This window comes from Balaenoptera ricei, chromosome 12 (assembly GCF_028023285.1).
Source record: "Balaenoptera ricei isolate mBalRic1 chromosome 12, mBalRic1.hap2, whole genome shotgun sequence".
Lineage (NCBI taxonomy): Eukaryota > Metazoa > Chordata > Mammalia > Artiodactyla > Balaenopteridae > Balaenoptera > Balaenoptera ricei.
Window position 1 is genome coordinate 25,338,579 of NC_082650.1, and position 21,687 is coordinate 25,360,265.

The 21,687-nt window shown below is 41.0% G+C and overlaps 1 protein-coding gene across 1 annotated transcript; it reads right to left on the minus strand.

The window, feature by feature from the left end:
* Positions 1-6,228: 6,228 nt before the first annotated feature.
* ABRACL (ABRA C-terminal like) lies at positions 6,229-19,869 on the minus strand. Its single transcript, XM_059941910.1, has 3 exons — positions 19,523-19,869; positions 14,497-14,563; positions 6,229-6,820 (listed from the first exon to the last, which is right to left on the minus strand). The coding sequence occupies exons 2-3, from the start codon at positions 14,555-14,557 to the stop codon at positions 6,636-6,638; spliced, it is 246 nt and encodes an 81-aa protein (XP_059797893.1). The 5' UTR covers positions 14,558-14,563; positions 19,523-19,869; the 3' UTR covers positions 6,229-6,635.
* Between the last annotated feature and the right edge of the window lie 1,818 nt (positions 19,870-21,687).

Genomic DNA, 21,687 nt, shown 5'->3' on the forward strand with positions numbered 1-21,687 from the left:
TTGCAGCACTATTTACAATAGCCAGGTCATGGAAGCAACCTAAATGCCCATCAACAGACGAATGGATAAAGAAGATGTGGTACATATATACAATGGAATATTACTCAGCCATAAAAAGGAACGAAATTGAGTCATTTGTTGAGACGTGGATGGATCTAGAGACTGTCATACAGAGTGAAGTAAGTCAGAAAGAGAAAAACAAATATCGTCTATTAATGCATGTATGCGGAACCTAGAAAAATGGTACAGATGAGCCAGTTTGCAGGGCAGAAGTTGAGACACAGATGTAGAGAATGGACATATGGACACCAAGGGGGGAAAACTGCGGTGAGGTGGGGATGGTGGTGTGCTGAATTGGGCGATTGGGATTGACATGTATACACTGATGTGTATAAAACTGATGCCTAATAAGAACCTGCAGTATAAAAAAACAAACAACTAATACTAAACTTTCATTGGGTTATTTGTATGGAAACATGTTAATATAAATGTTTCAGACATTACATGAAATTTCTAAAAATCTTATATTTGTATTTGTATGGAAATATGTATGGAAATATGTTAATATAAATGTTTCAGACATTACATGAAATTTCTAAAAATCATATTTGTATTTGTATGGAAATATGTATGGAAATATGTTAATATAAATGTTTCAGACATTACATGAAATTTCTAAAAATCTTATATTTGTACTTGTATGGAAATATGTATGGAAATATGTTAATATAAATGTTTCAGACATTACATGAAATTTCTAAAAATCTTAGATGTTCTGGTATAATGTTATAAGTAATAATCCTAGTTATTACTTTAAAATGTATATCTCAGAAATAACTAATTTTCTTGTCAACTGCATTATTATGAACTGTCATCAAATCTTTAACCGTGGTCATTTTTAAGTCTTTTGTCATTTACAGACAGTTCTGGGTGTACTCTGGTGATTTTGCAAATATGTTCCTATAAAAGGGTTTCATCTTCAAGAAATACATGGAAAAGACTCTGACAAGTACAGGTTTCTGGTAACGGACTGTACTGCTGAACTGAATGAATAAGCATTTTCAGAACTCTAATGAAAAACTGATGAACTCATAAAAGTGCTAACAAAAGATCAAGATGAAAAAAAAAAATTAATTACATGGGACTGAGTGAACTGATGAGGATGAGTATAATTTTTGTGACTTTCTGTCTGAATTTAAAAAAAAAAAAAAAAAATTCCACAAGGACTCAGAGGCAAAGAATATACAAATCAATTTTCACTGCAAAGTAAAGGAGCTGTTACAGTGGAGGATTACTGGACTGAATGTCAATACTATGACATAGTATGAGTGTGTTTCATGTTTGGTAATTGCAATCATTGTTGCTTTTGTTGTGGTCATCCATGTACAATGCTTGGTGTCAGTCGATTTATCTCTTGTAAAAATAAAATACAGTGTGTGTGTGTGTGAAAAAAAAAAAAAAAAAAAAGAGGTACAAACTACTATGTATAAAATAAATAAACTACAAGGAAAAAAAAAAAAAAAAAAAAAAAAAAAAAAAAAAAAAAAAAAAAAAGAAAGTTACTGCTTTCGTATTCTACTATAAATCACAGAGAATCTCTGAGGAAATGGTTAGAATGTAGACACACTGCCTACCTGATCCACAGGCACATCTAAGGCAGCTCAGCTCACAGACCCTGTCGCAGCAGCTCCAGGCAATGTGCCTTCCCTGCCTGCATTTGCAGCACAGCTGATTGGACCAGGGGTGGGCAGCTGACCCAATCAATCCTTAAACTGGCCAATGACCTATGGGGTGGTCTGGCACCATAAGGACAAACTGTGCTACTCTTTTATATTAAGCATTTTCATTTAGACTTACAGACATTCAGCATATGAGACGGCTAGCAGCAAGAATTGACACTAGTAGATCAAGGTAATGAGGGAGCAAACTAACCCTTAAGTAGAGGCTACCAATAGAGAAAAGATAGAGGATGAGGAAGCTGATTACAAGCAGGAGAATCAAATGGAACGAAGTGGATCCAGGAACACAGCTGAGTGGTGTTGACAGAGAAGCTCTTAGGCAGCCAGGAGTGATTCTTTCCCACAGCTGTCCATTAGAATCGGACTGGGAGATGCTACTTCGTGGAAATGCTTGGGGCCCCACCCCGATTTATTCACTCAGAATCTCCGGAATATTTAGATGTTGAAAAAGCTACAAAAGCCATTCTGATGCCCTCTGGTTAGGAGTCCCTCACCCCCCAGAAGCCCTGCTGGGGTGCATTTTCCAGTCTCCTATTTCGGTGCGTTACTTTATCTTCCTAATTGCCCTGTATGCATGCTCACGGTTAATCCCCGTTACCCAGCGAAGAGCCTCCATTCCTTCCAGCCAAAAGTGTCTCACTACAACAGTCACTAAAAGGAGAACTACAGGGGTAAAAAAATTTAAGAACCCTTTTGTTGAGGCTGCTAGAGATACACAAAAGCTACAAGAGAGGACTTTTCATACAAAATCATCTTCCGTAAAAAATGTGGTCTTTTCTGATTTCTTATCATAAAAGGCTCCTGAGGAGTGAGTTTTCTTTGAAGAGTTATTTATATCTTTTGTTAAGGAAAAGGAAACTCCAAGATTATCCGACGACAAATAAATTAAAGGTACATGCCTTTCTCTTGACTTTTTCTAGATATACGAGGCTATAAATTAATGAGGTCAACCCCGCGTGCCACACAGAAAAGCAGGCTTGTTCCTTTGCCATCACATATGTTTGTATTTTGTCTGTCCGTCCATAGGCCTTTTTTTCCCTTATTGTCTGGAACCGTAGGAAGCAGCTCAGAAACCAGGGAAATCTGGGATGTGAGTGTTCACTTAAGACCAATTCCTCAAATCAACATTTCTGTAACATTTTTAAATTGTGCCTCCAGCACACGAAGGAGTGCTTGGAATTTCTATGACGGGAACTTAAGGAAATTTGAGTTTGCACAAGTGGTAACATTAATCAATTTTTCAATTAACAGTCATTCACTCTGAAGACAAGCTATAATTATAGATTGTTTTGTATAATCTCAGTATACAAAATAGCACTGTTACAGATCTTACAAATTAAAGTTACTTCATAATGAGTGGCACTTATCAAATTATTTCATATAAGTTTTTTTTTTCACAGTTCTTTGTAATTCACTATTATTAAGACATACACTTAGAATTGTTCCTTCTGTCTTAAGGGTTCAAACTAATGTCCCAATCCTTTCCAGTTACTTCATAATGAGTGGTACTTATCAAATTATTTCATATAAGTTTTTTTTTACAGTTCTTTGTAATTCACTATTATTAAGACATACACTTAGAATTATTTCTTCTGTCTTAAGGGTTCAAACTAATGTCCCAATCCTTTCCAGCCTCAGCTCCCAATACTCCCCTTTCCTTCCTTACCTTAAGTTACCTGCCTTTCTCTACCTTTGTAGGCAGAAACAACTCCACCAGTAAAGTCCTTTGGATCATTCTCCTGCTTTAAGGCAAACTTCACTTCACCCCAGTCCACCCTGTAACAATTCATCATTTTTGCACCTGTATCCCTCTATCATTTACCCAAAGCTTCTTCTATATTTAATATATATTGTGCAAATTATTTGCTTCTCTTTGAGAATAATAATAACCCCTAATGCCTAGCACAGTGACTTGAACAAAGTAGATCCTGTACATTTTTGTTGCAAGAATGAAGAAATGTTTGTGTATAATTGTTTATAATTTCTAATTCCCATCCACCTATAGCCAATGACACTCATTAGTGAGATGATTAAGTGGAATGCAGTTTATGGCCAAGAAAAAGTATTTGCACTGTGATTCTGGATCAAAAGAAATCAAATTTATGATTATGAATTTTAAGACCATGATCCAAATAAGAACTATCCATATATTAAATTGTTACAAAGGAATGGACCATCTTGAATCTAAAGGAAAATACATAAAACTATATTATGGATGTCAGTAGTAGATAGGAATGCTGTTCTATTAATTTTCTCAAAATAACTAAATAACCCCATGGATATATTTTTTCTGGAATATATTTCTCAAATTCTAAATCATTATGGGTTTGAAACTTCGAAACTTCATTGGATACTCACCAAGGAGATACTTAACAAAGTGACAAACTAAGTAACTATTTCAACTTCTGAAGATTTTTTAAGGAAGTCTTTGACTATGAGGTCAACCTGCTCTCAAAAAAATGCCATCAGACTTGTGAGTTTCCCAGATTGCTTTCCTTTAAAAATTGCTTCAGTTTCTCAGCCCAGCCTTTTACAAAGCCTGTAGATTGTATGTCTTTTGTGTTTTCTAAATGCCTAATAATTAAAATTTCAACTTAAAGATAATAATAGGGGCAGAATTATGATTATCTATACATTTCAAAATTGAGATGGAAATCAATCCTGAACCATAATTCTCAGGTCTCTATCGATATTCCTGAACCTTCACCTGAGTTCCAGAACCAAATCCTCACTTGCTTACTACACATTTCCAGTCCAAACACTCCAAGTTCACCATGTCCAAATGTAACTCTCCCTAAAACCAGCCCTCCTGCTCCACTCAATTTCCCTATCTCTGCTAACACGTTATTCTCTCAGTTACTAAGGCCACACGAGTAGGAGCTTTTGACCATTTCTTCTCATTTATCTTTGTTTTCTGCCACATATATATTTTATGGATTCATCCTCAAAAGATCTCTTGTATCTATATTCAACCTGTGTTGTTCCCATATTACTTAGCATCCTTCCCTTTGGGGAACTCTCCTATTTGAGGTGAGGCTGTGAAGCACAGTCTCCTACCCAATCCTCACTCAGAAACAAGCATATGACCCAGGTCATTCAAGATATCTCATCCCTCTGGCAAATGTTATTGATCAGAGGGGTAGATTTATGCTGCAAGTGGAGCCAGTCAGAGTTCCTTTCTTTGAATTCATAATTAATATATAATTCTCTCTCTGCTAGAGTTGCTAATCTAGGAGTAGACGAATTTGCAACTACCTGCAGGCATCTATATGCAGGAAACATATTTAGAGTAGAAAGAGAATGAGAATAAACCAAAGAAGTCATCAGAGCCAATATGGAAAGTCAGAGTGTTTAAACAATGGTGTTTGAGTCCCTGGAGCCAGCCATGCCTGAAGTCCATCCCATCCCTGGACTTGCCAGTTAGATGAGTCAAACTTCAAAATCCTGACTTGCCCACTTTCTGGCTAGGTAAACTTGGAGAAGCTCTTAACTCTTCCGTATCTCTCTTACCTCATCTATAATACCTACCTCACAGGGTTATATGAGGATTAGCATAATAAATGCCTGATAAATGTTAGCAGTGACTATGAAGTACCAGTGAATTCTGTTGTTCTTTAGTCTAGTTTGAATTAGGGTCCTGTCACAAAAGAAAAGGTACTGGTGACAAAGTTTCAATTTCCTTTAAAATGTGCTTGGACTCCATCCTTCCTCTGCCTTCCCATTATCACCACCGCCATGAGATTCTTGAGCAATGTTTTTGCTGGCTTGTCTGACTACCTCTGCACTCTCCACAGTCCACCCTAGTTACCAGTGGCAGAGCTACCTTCACTAAACATCACTTTCATCATGGAACTTCCCTGCTCCAATTTTTCCCCAGACTCCTCTCCCTGGCTTCCCAGGTTCCACCTTAATTAGCCAAACTGAATCACCTCTCTTCCTAACATTCCAGTCAACCTGACATCCTACCTTTCACAAGATCATGCCTTGCTAATTCACGTCCCTCTGCCTTACCTTGAGTCATCACCCTCATCCATCCCATCTTTTTCCCTCTGGATATAATCAGCTCCAATCCTGCAAATTCCACCTCCTCTATACCTCTTCCAACCATCATGCCTTTCACTGATCTTATCCTCCTTGAGATTCTGTATCATTTTCAGCTCTGTGCTACAAGCTGCAACATGCAATCACGGATAATCCTGTATTATTTCAGGTTGGTCTAACTAATCCAATTAGAAAGTGAAGTTTTTAGGTTACATTTTTGGGGGCATGTCCCCTAACCCAGTGGCAAGCACAATATAGGCATCAAAATTAATATTTTTTATAGGGCCAAATCATAACACTAACCATCCCTACTTTTTAAATTCTGTAGTTTTAAGAGAATTTTTCTTCAAATTAAGATAACTTTTACTGCAGTTACCTAATCTTGATGCAAAAACTTGATTCTGAGAGATACATAAATCTCAAATGACAAAATAAGGCAATAAGGCAATTTTAAGAGAGTTACATGCTTTTATTACATAAACATTACATTCATTGTGGGAGCTGGTCTTCAAGTTTGCTTCTTGATTTCAAAGAATGTCAAATGTCTGTAGAAATTATCTAAGAATGATTTATGAAACAAACACTCTTGCATCCCCACCAAAAAAGCCTCATTGCCTACATTTTCCAGCCAGATTCCTGAGAAAAATAATAGGTTTTGTTTATTTTACAGTGTAATACATAAATTTGCTTTCAAGATATAAAAAAGGACAGGCTTATAAAATGAGTCTCCTTTTGTTTATAAAGTTCTATAAAAATACATTAAGTATGCTAATATGTTTGTCCTTTGATGTAATATTCCAGTTTACCAGAAACAAACAAACAAAAAACACAATAAACAAAGCTATGCAAGCCACATTAATCTTGCAGCAATATAATGTCAACATCATCATGAACACCTTGCAAAAGTAGCTCTCCTGGGTACGTAATCATCTTCCTTCTTTTTGCAGCTTTGAGAGTTCCTACCAGTGCTTCAAAGAGATTGGCACATTTGTCATCTCGGAAGAGGACCCCAAATTTCACACTTAATTTTCCATCAGCATCTAGTTTGAGAAAACACAAGGTTAGCCGGTGCAAAGTCTGTTTCTTGCCACCATGTGTGGCAGATACACATAATCTTTCATAAACATCTAACTGAAGGTTAACCAAGATTACAGTTTAACAGTCAACAGTCAAAAATTCAGTGAAACCTCTTGCCAGATTCAAAAAGTGATAGAATAAATGCAATGTGTGCTACATCTCCTAGCTTCAGTATCATCTGGATAGAGAGTGGAAGAGAACTAAGAAACAGTAACAAAAAGTGAATGTGTGGGACTTCCCTGGAGGTCCAGTGGTTAAGATTCCGTGCTTCTACTGCAGGGGACACAGGTTCAATCCCTGGTCTCCCTAGCCGGGGAACTAAGATCCAGCATGCCACACGGTATGGCAAAAAAAAAAAAGTGAATGTGTTACAGCACTACAGTGGACAATTCCTCTCTGTCTAAATTTCGATTTTTTAATGTTAGTTGTTGAATCGATAAAAATAACAAGTACAAGAGAAACCCCGGCTCAGGAGGAGTGTTTCTCTAAGTGTGTTCTGAACATGCGCAGAAGCCCCAGGGAAGGAGTGGTGACCTTAAAAATGAAGAAATCTTTATTTACCAGAATCCCTAGATTATCTAGTTTGAAGGCCAGTTTTTAATATAGATGTTAAAAGTTAAGGTAAACACTAAAAAGAAATGAGCTATCAAGTCATGAAAAACATGGAGGAACCTTAAATATGTATTACTTAGTGAAAGAAAGCGATCTGAAAAAGCTACATGCTCTATGATTCCAACTATGGGATATCTTGGAAAAGGCAAAACTATGGAAAAAGAGAAAACTAAGTAAAAAGATCAGTGGTTTTCAGTGGTTAGGATACGGGAGAGATGAACAGGCAGAGCACAGAGAATTTTTAAAGCAGTGAAGATACTCTATGATACTATAATGATGGAGACACGTCCTTAAGCATTAGTCAACCCACAGAATGTACAATACCAAGAGTGAAATGTGATGTAAACCATGGACTCTGGGTGATAATGATATGTCAATGTAGAGTCATCAACTGTAACAAAGGTACCCCTCTGGTGGGGGATGTTGATAATGGGGGAGACTATGTATGTGCGGGGGTCAGAGGGTATATGGAAAATCTCTACACCTTCCTCTCAATTTTATTGCAAATTTAAAACTGTTCTAAAAAAAAGTTTTTTTTTAAATTAAGGTAAACAAAAGGTGGATCTTTGGCTAAAAGTCAATCAACTGAAGTCTCAAAGGGTAATCTAGGACACCTTCCAACTGTTGGCTGTATCCTTTGATCTACCTGGCTGAACCCTTGACCCAGTCCCATCCTACTGCACTGCTCCAAGTTCTTCCCTCCCAAAGCTGTGCCCCCTGTCAAGTAGATGGCCATCACAGTGAGAAGGGTTCTTGAGTTCCTGCGCTCCCCTGCTAGAGCTTATAGCCTGCAGCTTAGTAAACTCCTACTGTGGGTGCAGCCCTGTGCTGGGCACTAGAGGCAGAGAGAAGGAAGTATAGAATCACTTTCTAGCTATCAAAGAAATGGCTTCCATTCCCACAAGGAAATAAACATACAGTAAAACAACAGCACAAAGCAGTACGTGATTGGATGTCAAGAACAAGATGACTGGGCTAGAATGGGAAGGGAAGACTTCATGATGGGCAGTACCTGTTCTGGACTTTAAAGGGAGTATAACACAGAGCTTTTTAAAAAAACTTGACAGTCCTCAGTTGAAATCCTGGCCATCTGCTAGTTGCTTGGCCTTGAGAACTTTTATGTAAGCTCCCTAAGCCTCAGTTTCCTCATCTGTATAAAGGGGATCTTAATACCTCCCACACTGTGAGGTTGGGGACACAGTTCTAAAGCACAAAGCACAGTGCCCAGCACATGCTAAGCACCTGATCAATGATCATTATTGGTTCAATTATTTTTTTTATGGATATAATACATTTTATTTATCCATTCATCAGTTAACATTGGTTCAGTTACGAATGAGAGAAATGGGGTATGTGCCATTAGGTACAGGTGAAACAAGTAAGTGTCTAGGAGAACAGTAATTAGAGTGGCTGATTTACTCACTGCAAGTAAACCATCTAAGAGGAGAAGAAGAAGGAAATAAGTTTGTAAAGGAAAACAGAGAATGCTTGGCCTGGAAAGCAAAGATGCACCTGTTTGATTTCCCTTTTTTTTTTTTTGGCCGCGCCTCGTGGCTTGCGGGATCTTAGTTCCCCGACCAGGGATTGAACCTGCGCCCTCGGCAGTGAAAGCTCAGAGTTCTAACCACTGGCCCGCAAGGAATTCCTGCACCTGTTTGATTTCTTAACTTCTAGCTGCACAACCCTCTGTTTGCAATGAGAATCTTTCACTGATTACAGGAATCAGTGCAGCTGCTGGTAACCTGGCAGGTCCTTCAAGCAATCTGAGTTGCAGTTATGAGGGTAAAAATACCCCTCACAGGGTTATTGCAAAGATTAAAAGATGGAATATAGGTAAAGTCTTTTATAGAGTGCCAGCCTATGGTAAATTCTCAATTTAGGTTAAGTTTTTAAAGGTACCAAAGGCAGAAACCTGGCTGTAATCTCAGAGTTCTCCTGCCCACTCACCCCTCAATCTGACAAATGTCCAGGTGATGCCACCGTCTTTGTATCTTCTGTTGCTCTAGCCTCTCCTCTTCATTAATTCCTTGGTTCAGGCCCAAACTGATTCTCATGTGGCTAACTGCAAGACTCCTTATCAGTTTCCCCTTCTCCATGTTTACCCCAAATACACCCTCTACATTGATGCAGAATTTAAAATGTGGAAGAAACTTTGTATGATGCAAACTTAAATTGATATTCTTCTACTCTAATCTTTCAATAGCTCCCTATCACCTTCAAACTGAAGTGAAGACCATGGCCTCACAATTAAGACTCTCCATCCTCTGGCCCTTGCACTCATCTCTCACCTGATTCCTGCCATAACGTTCCATGCACCTTGTGATACAGTCAAAATTAGCACGTTGGTGTTACCCAAGGTGACAGGAGTCACCTCCCCTGGTAACTTTGCCCATATTGAGCCATCTACCCAGCATCCTAGACCCTCTTTTTTAGCTAAATTCTTTTTTCTTCAAAAATGGACTCAAACGTCACCTTCTCTGAGAAGTCATCCATGATTACTTCAGTCGAGCTATTAAAGCTCTTCTTATAAAATTGAGTATATATCAGTCAAAGCATTCACCATCAATTACAGTAATAATAGCTAACATTTACTGAGTAACATTGAATGCATTTATTGAACCGTTCAATGCATTTTACAATCATTAAAACTCACTTAACCATTTTGTCAAAGATAAGACACAATTGATTGCAAGACAGCACCATTACTTTATGTTCCAATTAAACTTCCAATTTAACAATAGCACACCATGTATCACAAAATACGTCCTTATTTTAGAGATTTTAAAGTGTGAGAAACAAATGTCTTCAATACTCATTGAAAGAGTAGTAGTCAGAAAAGTTTAGAAATGTGCCCAAGGTCACACAGCAAGAATACGGAAGAGCTAGGATTCATTCCCAGAGTCTGACTCCAGAGCACACACTCCTTTTTTTAAAATAAATTTATTTATTTATTTATTTTTGGCTGCATTGGGTCTTCATTGCTGGGCGCGGGCTTTCTCTAGTTGCGGTGAGCGAGGGCTACTCTTCGTTGTGGTGCGCGGGCTTCTCATTGCGGTGGCTTCTCTTGTTGTGGAGCACGGGCTCTAGGCATGCAGGCTTCAGTAGTTGTGGCTCGCGGGCTCTAGAGTGCAGACTCAGTAGTTGCGGCTCACGGGCTTAGTTGCTCCGCGACATGTGGGATCTTCCCGCATCAGGGCTTGAACCCGTGTCCCCTGCATTGACAGGTGGATTCTTAACCACTGAGCCACCAGGGAAGTCCCCCAGAGCACACACTCTTAACCACTTCTCAATACACGTTTCCAGTTTATCTGTCTTCTCGATACCTAAAGAGGTCCGCAAGGGCTGAGATGGAATTTTGTTTATTTTCCCATCTCCAGCACTTGAGCACAAAGGCAGCACTCAAGAAATATTTGTTAAACGGAGGAGTTTAAATCTCCAAATAATCTTTATCCACTTAATTCTTTTCTACAGGATGAAAAATGAGAGACTTTAAAGAACTTTATTTTAAAAGAAACAGGTAAAACTAAATTCATCAATCTCCAACTTCGGCTAATACATCATATTTAGATTAGTCTAAATATGATTAATCTAAATCATAGATTAGTCAAAATTATTCCAGACACAACATAAATAACCATAACCTGTCAGTAGATAACATATCTCCATAGATGCTTTCCAACTTAAAAGTCATCTATTACCAGGAACAGGTAAGTCAAGGAGGCCTAGTGAAGTTGCAATGTTCAAAATATTTTCATCCTTGTAGAAGTTAGGATAATTACTTTGTAGTCATCTAGTTTGTAAAGCTGCTCATTTTGAAGTGCAGGTTCAGTTTGCCTTAGCAAATAATAACACTGTGCTAGGGATATAGAGGTTAGACTTTTAAATGCAATTGAATGTGACCAATAAACACTAAGCTGACATGGAGAAAGATCTAATAAGAAAATCCAACAAATCTTTGGAAATACATCTTTAATATCTTTAACAATCCAAACAATAGTACTACTTCCAAGAGTGACAGAGCTCGTCACAGAGCTCAGGAGAAACTGAGAATGTAGAAATGAGGAACACAGGTAGGGGCATCACTATCGAAAATAAGACTCACTGAGGGACTTCCCTGGTGGCACAGTGGTTAAGAATCCACCTGCCAATTCAGGGGACATGGGTTTGATCCCCGGTCCAGAAAGATCCCACATGCCGTGGAGCAACTAAGCCCGTGGGCCACAACTACTGAGCCTGTGCTCTAGAGCCCACAAGCCACAACTACTGAGCCCACGTGCCACAACTACTGAAGCCTGAGCGCCTAGAGCCCGTGCTCCGCAACAAGAGAAGCCACTGCAATGAGAAGCTCGCTCACCACAGAGAAGAGTAGCCCCCTCTCAGCACAACTAGAGAAAGCCCGCGCCCAGCAATGAAGACCCAATGCAGCCAAAAATAAATAAACAAATAAATAAATAAATAAAAAGACTCACTGAACTTCCATCGAGTGAATATGGTGAAGTGGGTGGGAGAAGAATGGGATTAGGAAAGATTGTTCATGTGTTTGATTAGAGTGATGCAATGTGAGAACTTAGCAAGCTGAGGATGGAGAAAGGGAACCATGAGCCGAGGAAGGCAGACTGCCTCTGGAAGCTAGAAAAAAGGCTAGGAAACAGATTCTCTAGAGCTTCCAGAAAGGGATGCACCCTGCCAACACCTTGATTTTAGCCCAGGTGACCTTTATCAGACTCTGCTGTGGTCTGAATGGCTGTATTCTTCCAAAATTCATATGTGGAAATCCTAACCCCACAAGGTAATGATATTAGTAGATGGGGCCTTTGGGAGGTGCCAAAGTCATGGGGGGGTGTCAGGGTGTAAAGTCATGAGTCATAGGATTAATGTCTTATAAAAGAGGCTGCAAGATTTCATCAGCCATAAAAAAAAAGATGAAACCTTGCCATTTGTGACAACATGGATGCACCTTGAGGGTATTATGCTAAGTGAAGTAAGTCAGACAGAGAAAGACAAATGCCATATGATTTCACTCGTATGTGGAATATAAAAAACAAACAAAACCCCCAAAATAAATGAACAAACCAAACCAAACAGAAGAGCATGCTGTGTTGTATCACATGAAACTTACACAATCTTATAAACCAATGTTACCACAATGATAGATAGATGGATAGATAGATAGATAGATATAGATAGATAGATAAAAAGGCTGCAAAGAGATCCCTAGTCTCTTTCACCATGAGAAGATATAAGAAGTCTGAGACCTGGAAGAGGACTCCAAGCTGACCATGCCGGCACCCTGATCTCGGACCTCCAGCTTTCAGCACTATGAGCAATTAATTTCTGCTGTTTATAAGTCACCCAGTCCAGGGTATTTTGTTACAGCAGCCCAAACAGACTGAGACAGACTCCCAACCTACATGACCACTAAAATATTAAATGTGGACAAAACTATAATTCAAAAGGATACATGCACCTCTATGATCATAGCAGCACTATTCACAATAGCCAAGACATGGAAGCAACCAAAATGTCTATCGACAGGTGAATGGATAAAGAAGATGTGGAACATATATACAATGGAATACTACTCGGCCATAAAAAAAGAATGAGATAATGCCATTTGCAACAACATGGATGGACCTAGAGATTATCATACTAAGTGAAGTAAGTCAGAAAGAGAAAGACAAATACCATATGATATCACTTATATGTAGAATCTAAAATATGACACAAATGAACTTATTTACAAAACAGAAACAGACTCACAAACATAGAGAACAGACTTGTGGTTGCCAAGTGGGAGGGTATATGGGGGAGGAATGGATTGGGAGTTTGGGGTTAGCAGATGCAAACTATTGTGTATAGAATGGGTAAACAACAAGGTCGTACTGTATAGCACAGGGAACTATTTCAATATCCTGTGATAAACCATAATGGAAAAGAATATGAAAAAGAATATATATACATATATATAACTGAATCACTTTGCTGTACAGAAGAAATTAATACAATGTTGTAAATCAACTACACTTCAATAAAATATATTTTTTAAAAAAGATATTAAATGTGTTGCTTCATGTCACAAAGTTTATAGTACTGTTACATCAGCAACAGAAAAATACAGGGGACATTTGATACTAATGGCTTAATGGAATTTTCAAGGTACCTCTTGTTATTTCAAATGATTCGTGATTCATAAGTAGACAGAGCTATAAGTAAGAAGAATCAAGCTATAATGACAAGCAACTCTTTCAAGGTACTTTTTAAAGTTGTTTTTCACTTATATGATGTAATTGGGTTTTGGGTTCCATTATTCCAGTTGTTGCTGAATGTATCTATTGCTCTTACAATCTTCGAAATGCTCCCCGAACTCTTGTATGTCTGGTCTGAGATGCACAAAATACTTACAGCTACAAGCATAACACTTGCTTTCATTACAACTTAGGAAAAGAACACTAATACTACCAATTTTACATGTCACAAATTTCACAATAGCTGTTTATATGCTGCTAGGGGGAAAGCTAACTTTAAAAGAAAACTACCTAAAGGATGGGTTCTTTTAGTTATATACACATAAACACCTGATTAGACAAAACTCAAAAACTTGGAGAAAATAAAGACAATTTATTAAAATTTCAATCCGAGTCCCTAGTCATTTGGCAATTTGCAAAATGGTGGCAGGGTAAAGCAGAAAAAAATGAATTTTAATGGTGTGACAAATAAAAATTTGAACACGATTTAATTACAAGATTTCAATGCAGCTAGGTTACGGAAGCACAGCAATTTTCTTTCCATTCAAAGGATAATGAAATATCTCAACCATTCTTTGTATAAGAAACACAATACCCCAGTGGCTCTGTGTCTCCAGAAATCACTTCAGGGCGGAGAGCAGTTATCACCTGAGGCTGACAGAAGAGCTGCCATAACTGTGTCCTGAATCCCTAGGTGATCCCTTCATATGCCTCTAAAAGTTAGTCCTACCTGCTGTAACACAAACTCAGAAGAAATACTGTATCCATGTTATAATACTTACTTTTTGAACCCAGACGATGAATTTCCTCCACTAAGAGGTTAACTTCGTGATCCACATTCATTGCTGCCTGAGGGAGAAAAAAACACATGTGTATTACTACAGTTTCTACATTCCATTAAACACACCTTGCAAAATTCAAGGGCCCTTTCTTTTTTTCATATAGCATTTGTAGCTATTAATTTACTGTGGCCCTCTTCCTAAAAATACTTGCATGATGTACCCGGCCCTAGAGTATCTCCATTTCCCCAATTTTATAACTGCCCCGCTGGGCTGATCTCACTCTTCTTCTACACAGTCTACTGGGCAGAATGAAGCCATTCTCCTTGCACCCACTATGAACTCTAAGCCCAGGCTCTGGGCACCAAAAATACAAAGGTGAGTGACACAGGACCTGCCCTCAGGGAACTCACCATCCAGAAGCAGAGAGAGGCCTGGAATGAATAGCAAAGTGACAAGAAAGCACTCTTTTAGTGGTGGGTCCAAGGCATTAAGGGAACACAAAGGAGGAAGCCACAGAAGTTTTCGTCACTGGGGAGGAGTGGCCTGTAGACAGTTGGGAAAGAATGTTCTAGGCACAGGGACGAGTATATACAAAAGCACAGAAGCAAAAAACAAAACAAAACCGCAGCACATTTGGGGCAGGCCCTAAGCTAGAAGCTGGTGGTACCAGGATAAACCAACACAATCCATCCCCTCGGGGAGCCTGCGGTCCAGTAAGGAAGGCGGATCCAGGTGGATCTAAGGCAATTTTAATACCATGGGGTCAGCGCAATGATGACTTCTGGGTCCCTTCCTCCAGCAGTGCCCAGTGCAACCTGACAGTAATGGAGAGCCTGTGATGAAAACCATTCATCTTTGGATAAGGAGGTCAGGACTAACAGCGGCTGTGAGAATCCCCTGGGCTCATGAGGTCCTCCACGGGCTGGGCTCTGCCCACCATTCCACCATTCCAGCTGCCTCAAATCTACCCCCTTGAATCCAGGCTGCAGTTTCATGGGGCTTCTTTTTATTCCTCAAATGCCCCTCACTCTCACACCTCCAGCCTTCACATATCCTGTTTCTTCTTCAACCCGGACTCTGGCTATTCCTCTTTCTTGGGGCTAACTTCCATACGTCCAGTCCCAGCTGAGATATAACTTCCTGCAGGAAGCCCTCCCTGAATCCCTGGGGTAGGAGAGCTCTCCCGTGTGTGTTCCCTCAGCATGTGTGCCCTCTTCATTTCACTTGATTGGAATGACCAGCTTCTCAGTTTTTATCACTAGACAGTGAGCTCCTCTATGCGGGGATCTGACTGTCATGCTCACTGCTGGACCACGTCTGGCACCGACAGCAGGAGTTCAATAAATAACTGGTTTGCAGACTGGAAAATGAGCAAAGACATGAGAAGGGATGGAACCACACCTGTGGGTGTTGTCACCATGGAGCTGCTGATTTATGTGAGGAACAGAGAGGAGCTCTGAGAGGGAGGAAGTGCACTCAGACAGAAAAGGTAAAGGGGCGTGGCAAACACCTACAGAAAGTGGGAGGAGACAAACACAGCAAGAAATAGGAAGGTGCAGGTAGAGCTGGAGGAGAGAAACCCAACCTTGTTGGATCAAAGAAGTAAAGTATAGAAGTAAAGGAAGAAGAATGAGTTTCTATAGGAAGGCAGTAATTTACAGTGAAAACAGCAACATGAGGGTTGGAAAGTATGAGCAGCTGGGCAAAAGAGGAATCAATTCAGTCTGTTTGCAAATCATAAGTTTTCCAAATCAAATAAAAGAGTGGGATTGTGTGAATGGTTTACGCTGGGGTGATGATTTGGAAGAAACAACTTTATTCAGACAGATTGTAACTAATTCTTGGTAGCTTTGAAAAAACAAGAATGACATCTATGTTTAAATGATATTGATCGAGACCCCAGATTTTCTATCAGCTAATAATAAAAGCACCACTACACTGCTACACTTTCATGTAAATCTTATAATTTAAGAAGCCTACACTGCAATAAAATGCAACATCTTAGGTTAATGCATCTACATAAAACTGAATATCAAAAATTATAGTGTCCAAATGTGGGAACTTTGTGTTGGTGAAATTATAACATTATATTCAATTCAAGATAGTTTAAGAGAGACACTAAAAAGCTAAAACATACCCAGAGGACACAACTGAAAGACATGCCATGAGAATAATGGTAAGAAAAAAACCTGTTAATGTCAGTGTGGTGGACAGCTGTTATATTTCCCTGCTCAGCACCCATTCCGCCTTCTGGCACCAGCAGTCTAATGTTAGTTTGGATAGAGCCTTTCCTTCCTTACTCTAAACCCAAGTATCTTGGGTAGAGCCTCACCCTGGACTCCAGGAGTGGTTCAAAGTCAGAATAATTGGTTTGGGACATAGGATAGGTCCCATCCTGAACAATGTGTTCAGCCCATGAATTTTGCCAGAACTACTAATAAAAAGACACTTTCCTACTGGGTTTTAAGGTATAAGTTCACATCCCTTATATAAATGGCTACCATGTGAAAAGAGCCTGCCAGGAATAAAGCTGACAGAAAGAAAAATCCAGCCACATAACAATGATTGAGTCTGTATATGACCTTGGACTTTCCAGTTACATGAACCAATCTTTCCCGGTTTGGCTTGTGCTGGTTTGCTTAAGTTTCTGTCACTTGCACTCTAAAGAATCTTGACTTTTAAAGTTAGCCTAGAGAAGACCTGCTTCTATTTTTTAAAAATTAAAGCTCCTTTTATGTACTTATGTGAATAGTCTTATTTTGTGTTGCTCTATTGGGTAGGATGGATAGATGGAACAGAAAGGCAGATTTGAAAGCCATATGAGACAAAATTTCTCTAACAATCAAAACGGTCTAACAGTGAATAAAGTTTGCAGTAGTAGTATGGATCTGTGAGGGTTGATGAAGAAATCAGCCCACACTGGACAAAATAGAAAGGGAAATGTCCAAGGGGATTACAGTCCTTTCCAATTCTCAGATGCTTTGATTTCCTCCCACCCTGAATATTTATCTCTTTAACATCGTTTTCCACTCCTTCCACCCCCCACCAGCCACACACTTCAGACCTAATTCTCCTAAAATAATGAGACTCAAAGAGGAAATCCCGCCCTTAAGTAGTGTGAATTCCTGGATCACATTAAGCAGATAGATGTATGTTCATCCAATTTTAAGACAGGAAGGCAACCAGAATTTCTTTGTAATTAATTACACTTGAGGCTCCTTATCTGCATTAATTCATGTAAACCTAAGAACCTTACGAAGTAATATTATTTATCCCCATTTTATGGATGATGAAACTGACTCCGAGGGGCTTTTCCCACAATTAAATGCCGTTTCTACTGCATCATTCTGGCTCTTCTCCTTTTTTTTTTATTTTTTTATTTTTTATTTTTTTGCTGGTTATTATGCCAACTGCACTAAATATAACAGTGGGTTGTATTTGTGTGAAATATTACATGCTGAGTACTTACTAAGGCAGACACTTACAAAGTGAGAAAGGTTCCCTGCACTGACCCTTCCGAGTAGGAAAATAAACAGGCTTAGAAACTATTGCTAGCATACATAATTTGGCATGGTTTACGTCTTTATTTGATTATTTAATGAGGACAAAGGAGTAAAAAATACTCTGTTGCACAATCCTTGGAAGGCCCATGACATTTTATAAGGACAGAAGCCTGGGACTGGTGTTAAGCTGCAAGATCAAGAACAATGAGAGGCCATGGGCAGAGCAAGTCTAAGGGAAAGAAAGCCCCTCAGTGGGAGGCTCAGGGGAAGGCAATGGCAGATGCTAGTCGGGCCCTCTAATTGAGACAGAATCCAATTAGGCACTGTGCGTGGGAATCACAAAGAAAGCGGAATGTGGGAGCACTGGGCCATCTGGGCCATATGCTGAAATGCTCCACCATCAATATGCGCTTAAGAATATATTTAAGGACTCTCATAGCTTTTTTCTTTGGGCGGTTGGTTCCTTTTTTGTTTTGTTTTGTTGGGTTTTTTTTTTTTTAAGTTTGGAGGCAATACCTAGACATTTTCTAATGTCAGGGAATAAGCCTACTGGGGTGGGGACATCTTGGAATCAGGAGCCACCTCTCCACACTGGGGCTGGCCACCGTTTCCCAGCCCTCCTTCACAATCCCTGACGAGCAGCTGGTGCCGGTCAAAGAATGACTGGGTTCCTTCCTGCCCCTCGCAGGCGCGCACACACTCCATATTTGGTCATCCCTGTACCAAGTTTGGGAGCTGGCCCGGAAGGGGTCCCAAAACCCTGTCCCCAGCGGGCCATCACATGGTCACCACCGGTACCAGTGCAGAGCTGGGGAGCGCGGGGTTCGGCCCCCTGCTCCGGGGCGCACGGCTGGCTCCCGGGCGACCTCCCCAGGAAGAACCGCATTCCGGAAGCCTTTGTCTCCGAGAGTCTCGCGCCAGCGCCGCCTGCCCGCGCTCCGCGGCTGTCGGTGCGCCCCCGGCGCGCCCCGAGAGCGAGCGCGCAAACCGAGCGACGCAAACGGACCCAGCCCGGGGCTCCCCGAGCCGCTGGTGTCCCCTCACTACCACCCACGCCGCACACAGAATCGGGAGCGTACAGATCCGCACCCGCCGCCGGCGCCGCAGAGTCCACTGCCCTGAAGCCACCAGATTCCTCGGGGGAACCTGTCCCCTCACTCCCAGCCCGTCCCCGCTCAGCTCTGCCGAACTGGCTCCCCAAGCGCAAAGCGGACACGTTGCTCCGCGGTAAAAATCTTTAAGCGCTGCGGGTCTCCCTGCCCTGTCCGCCCCCGGTCGGCAAAATGTCACGTGAGCCGAGGGCGGAAGTCCGCTGGAGAGTTGGGGGGCGCAGGGGCGCGCCCACCCGGTCCCCCGCACCCGCTCAGCCCAAGGTCAGTTATACCCTCCGGGCGTCTTAGCCCCCTCCCGGTCCCGGGTCTCCACCCGCAGCCCACGATCCCCCCGGCTGCTTGACCTCCACCGGCTACCCCCGTCCATCCTTCATACCTACCTGGCCACATCTTCCCAGGGCAATCACTCACCTCTCCGCCTCCTTTTCTTTTCCGAGAAAACTGGGGCTGCGTCGGCGCGGGCTGGTTATCTTCTTCAACACACTGGGGAGGAAGAAGCTGAGGAAGGAAGTGACTGAGGCAGAAAAGAAAGGCTGGTGTGCAGGAGGAGGAAGGCTAGCGGGGGGAGGGGGGTGAGAGTTTCGGTGCTCAGGAATGCGGCCGCCCACACTCCCAGGGACGAGCCTATGAGGAGGAAACTCAGGAGAGGAGATGCCCGAGACGGGGGCAGACTCCAGACAGGTGGCGGAGCGCTGGAGGCTTCTAGGAAAACGCGCCCACAGCTTCGATTACCGCCGCCTTTCCCCACGCGCCGCTCGGAGCCAGGAATCTTCAAACCCAGCATCTGATCCTGGACGTTGACTTCCTGCCAGGATCTCTCTCTTAACTTAGGAAACAAAGCGTCCCCAACGTGCTGAATGCTGAGGTCTCCTAGGAGGAACGTTAAGCCAGGAGCAGGAGCCTTCAGAAAGCTACAGACGTGACAACAGGATGGTCAGTTTTGCAAAAGAAAATTCATGTTTGAAAACCAATTTGTTCTACTGCGAAGAAACTTTACGTGGACAAAGCTAATTCTTGGTCCCGGTCAATATAGATTTCTTCCCCTCTTTATTATTTCCTACATGTAACCGCATAATTCAATCATTTTATTCATGCATCCTTTATTTTAGTAACTGTTGTTTTAATCAGTGTGTGTTTGTGTGTGTGTATGCGTGTGACATGTTTGCTGTACCTGGCGTCCCTTCAAAAAGGAAACCGAGCCCCTGCTGAGAGAACTGACCCAAACTATTCCTAGGACAAAGGTTGCACAAATAACTGCCCCCAAATTTCTCCCCCCCCCCGCCCCGCCCCGCCCCGCCCCGCCGTAGCTGATTGGATTAAGAGTGGTCATGTGACCCAAGAGACACAGTCCATAAACTGGCCATCACCCTAAGAGGTGACCTGGAACAAACAGTCCTCACCAAACCAGGACTCGGATCATTAGATAAGCCAATCAGATTCTCCCTTGGAAACGGAAAGGGGAGAATACAGAGAATGAGCTATCTGACAGGAAGGCTGAAGCTGAGAGGGCCTGAGGCAGAAGTAGGGAAAATGGGCCGCCACAAAGCAAACACTGGAGTAAGCAAAAACCAAAGATGAAGTAGAAGGTGGATGGGGGTGGAAGTGGTAGAAGTGCCTCTATGGGAAGCTGACACCCAGTGGTATATTAAGAACAACAAAGACCTGCTCCCCAGGAAGATATGAGTATCCAGGTCCCTAGGGCTGCACTGGATCCCGCCACTTCCCAAAGAGCGTTCTAGTTACCCTTTCACAATAAACACCTATGACTTTGGGTGTGACTTCGAATGAGTCTCTGTTCCCTACCACCAAAAGATTACTCTTCAACAAAGGTCTGATTCGTCAAGGTTTCTCATGTTACATGAAGTTTAAGGTGATCCCACCATACGTTTGAGGACTAATTTTTTCTCACTAGAAGAAAGCTGAGAGGTAGTATTTTATATCTTTCAAAGTCTACATAATGCAAAAATTATAATTCAAGAAACGATCATATTTAGCAATTCTCTAAGCAGGACCTGGCTACTTTGGCTTGTGGCAGTGACCACAATTCTTCATTCGGAGAATATCCAGTGAAATGAATAATCAGTCTGTAGTTGTGCCACTTCTTTATAACTAGGTAGTGTTTCACAGTACTTTGCCAATGGGGAGAAAACAGAAGAGAGAGAGAGAGAGGGAGAAATCGATTACTTTTAGCAAGTAAAAGTCCCTGTTACTATAAAAATGGATTCACTCTTTTAAAATACTTTGTTTATACATGTTGCACTAAGCATAACATAAACTTCATGTAATCTACAAAGAATTACAATTCAAGAAAGTTGTTTTGAGTGAAAGAAATATCAAAATCTTGCCAAGTAACATTTTTCATACCTAATTCCTACTCTTTCAGTTTCCATGCAGATTTTTGCCATTATCTTTTCTTGTTCTTTTACAAAAATTATCATCATGTAGCTAAGCAATGTGGAATTTTAACCTAAAAAACAGAAAATAAAGTTTAACAGTTAAGAAGTACTTATTAACTATCAAGCATGTACCAGCAACAATGTGCCAAAACTGGAGGGTACAAAGTAGCCTAAAGCATG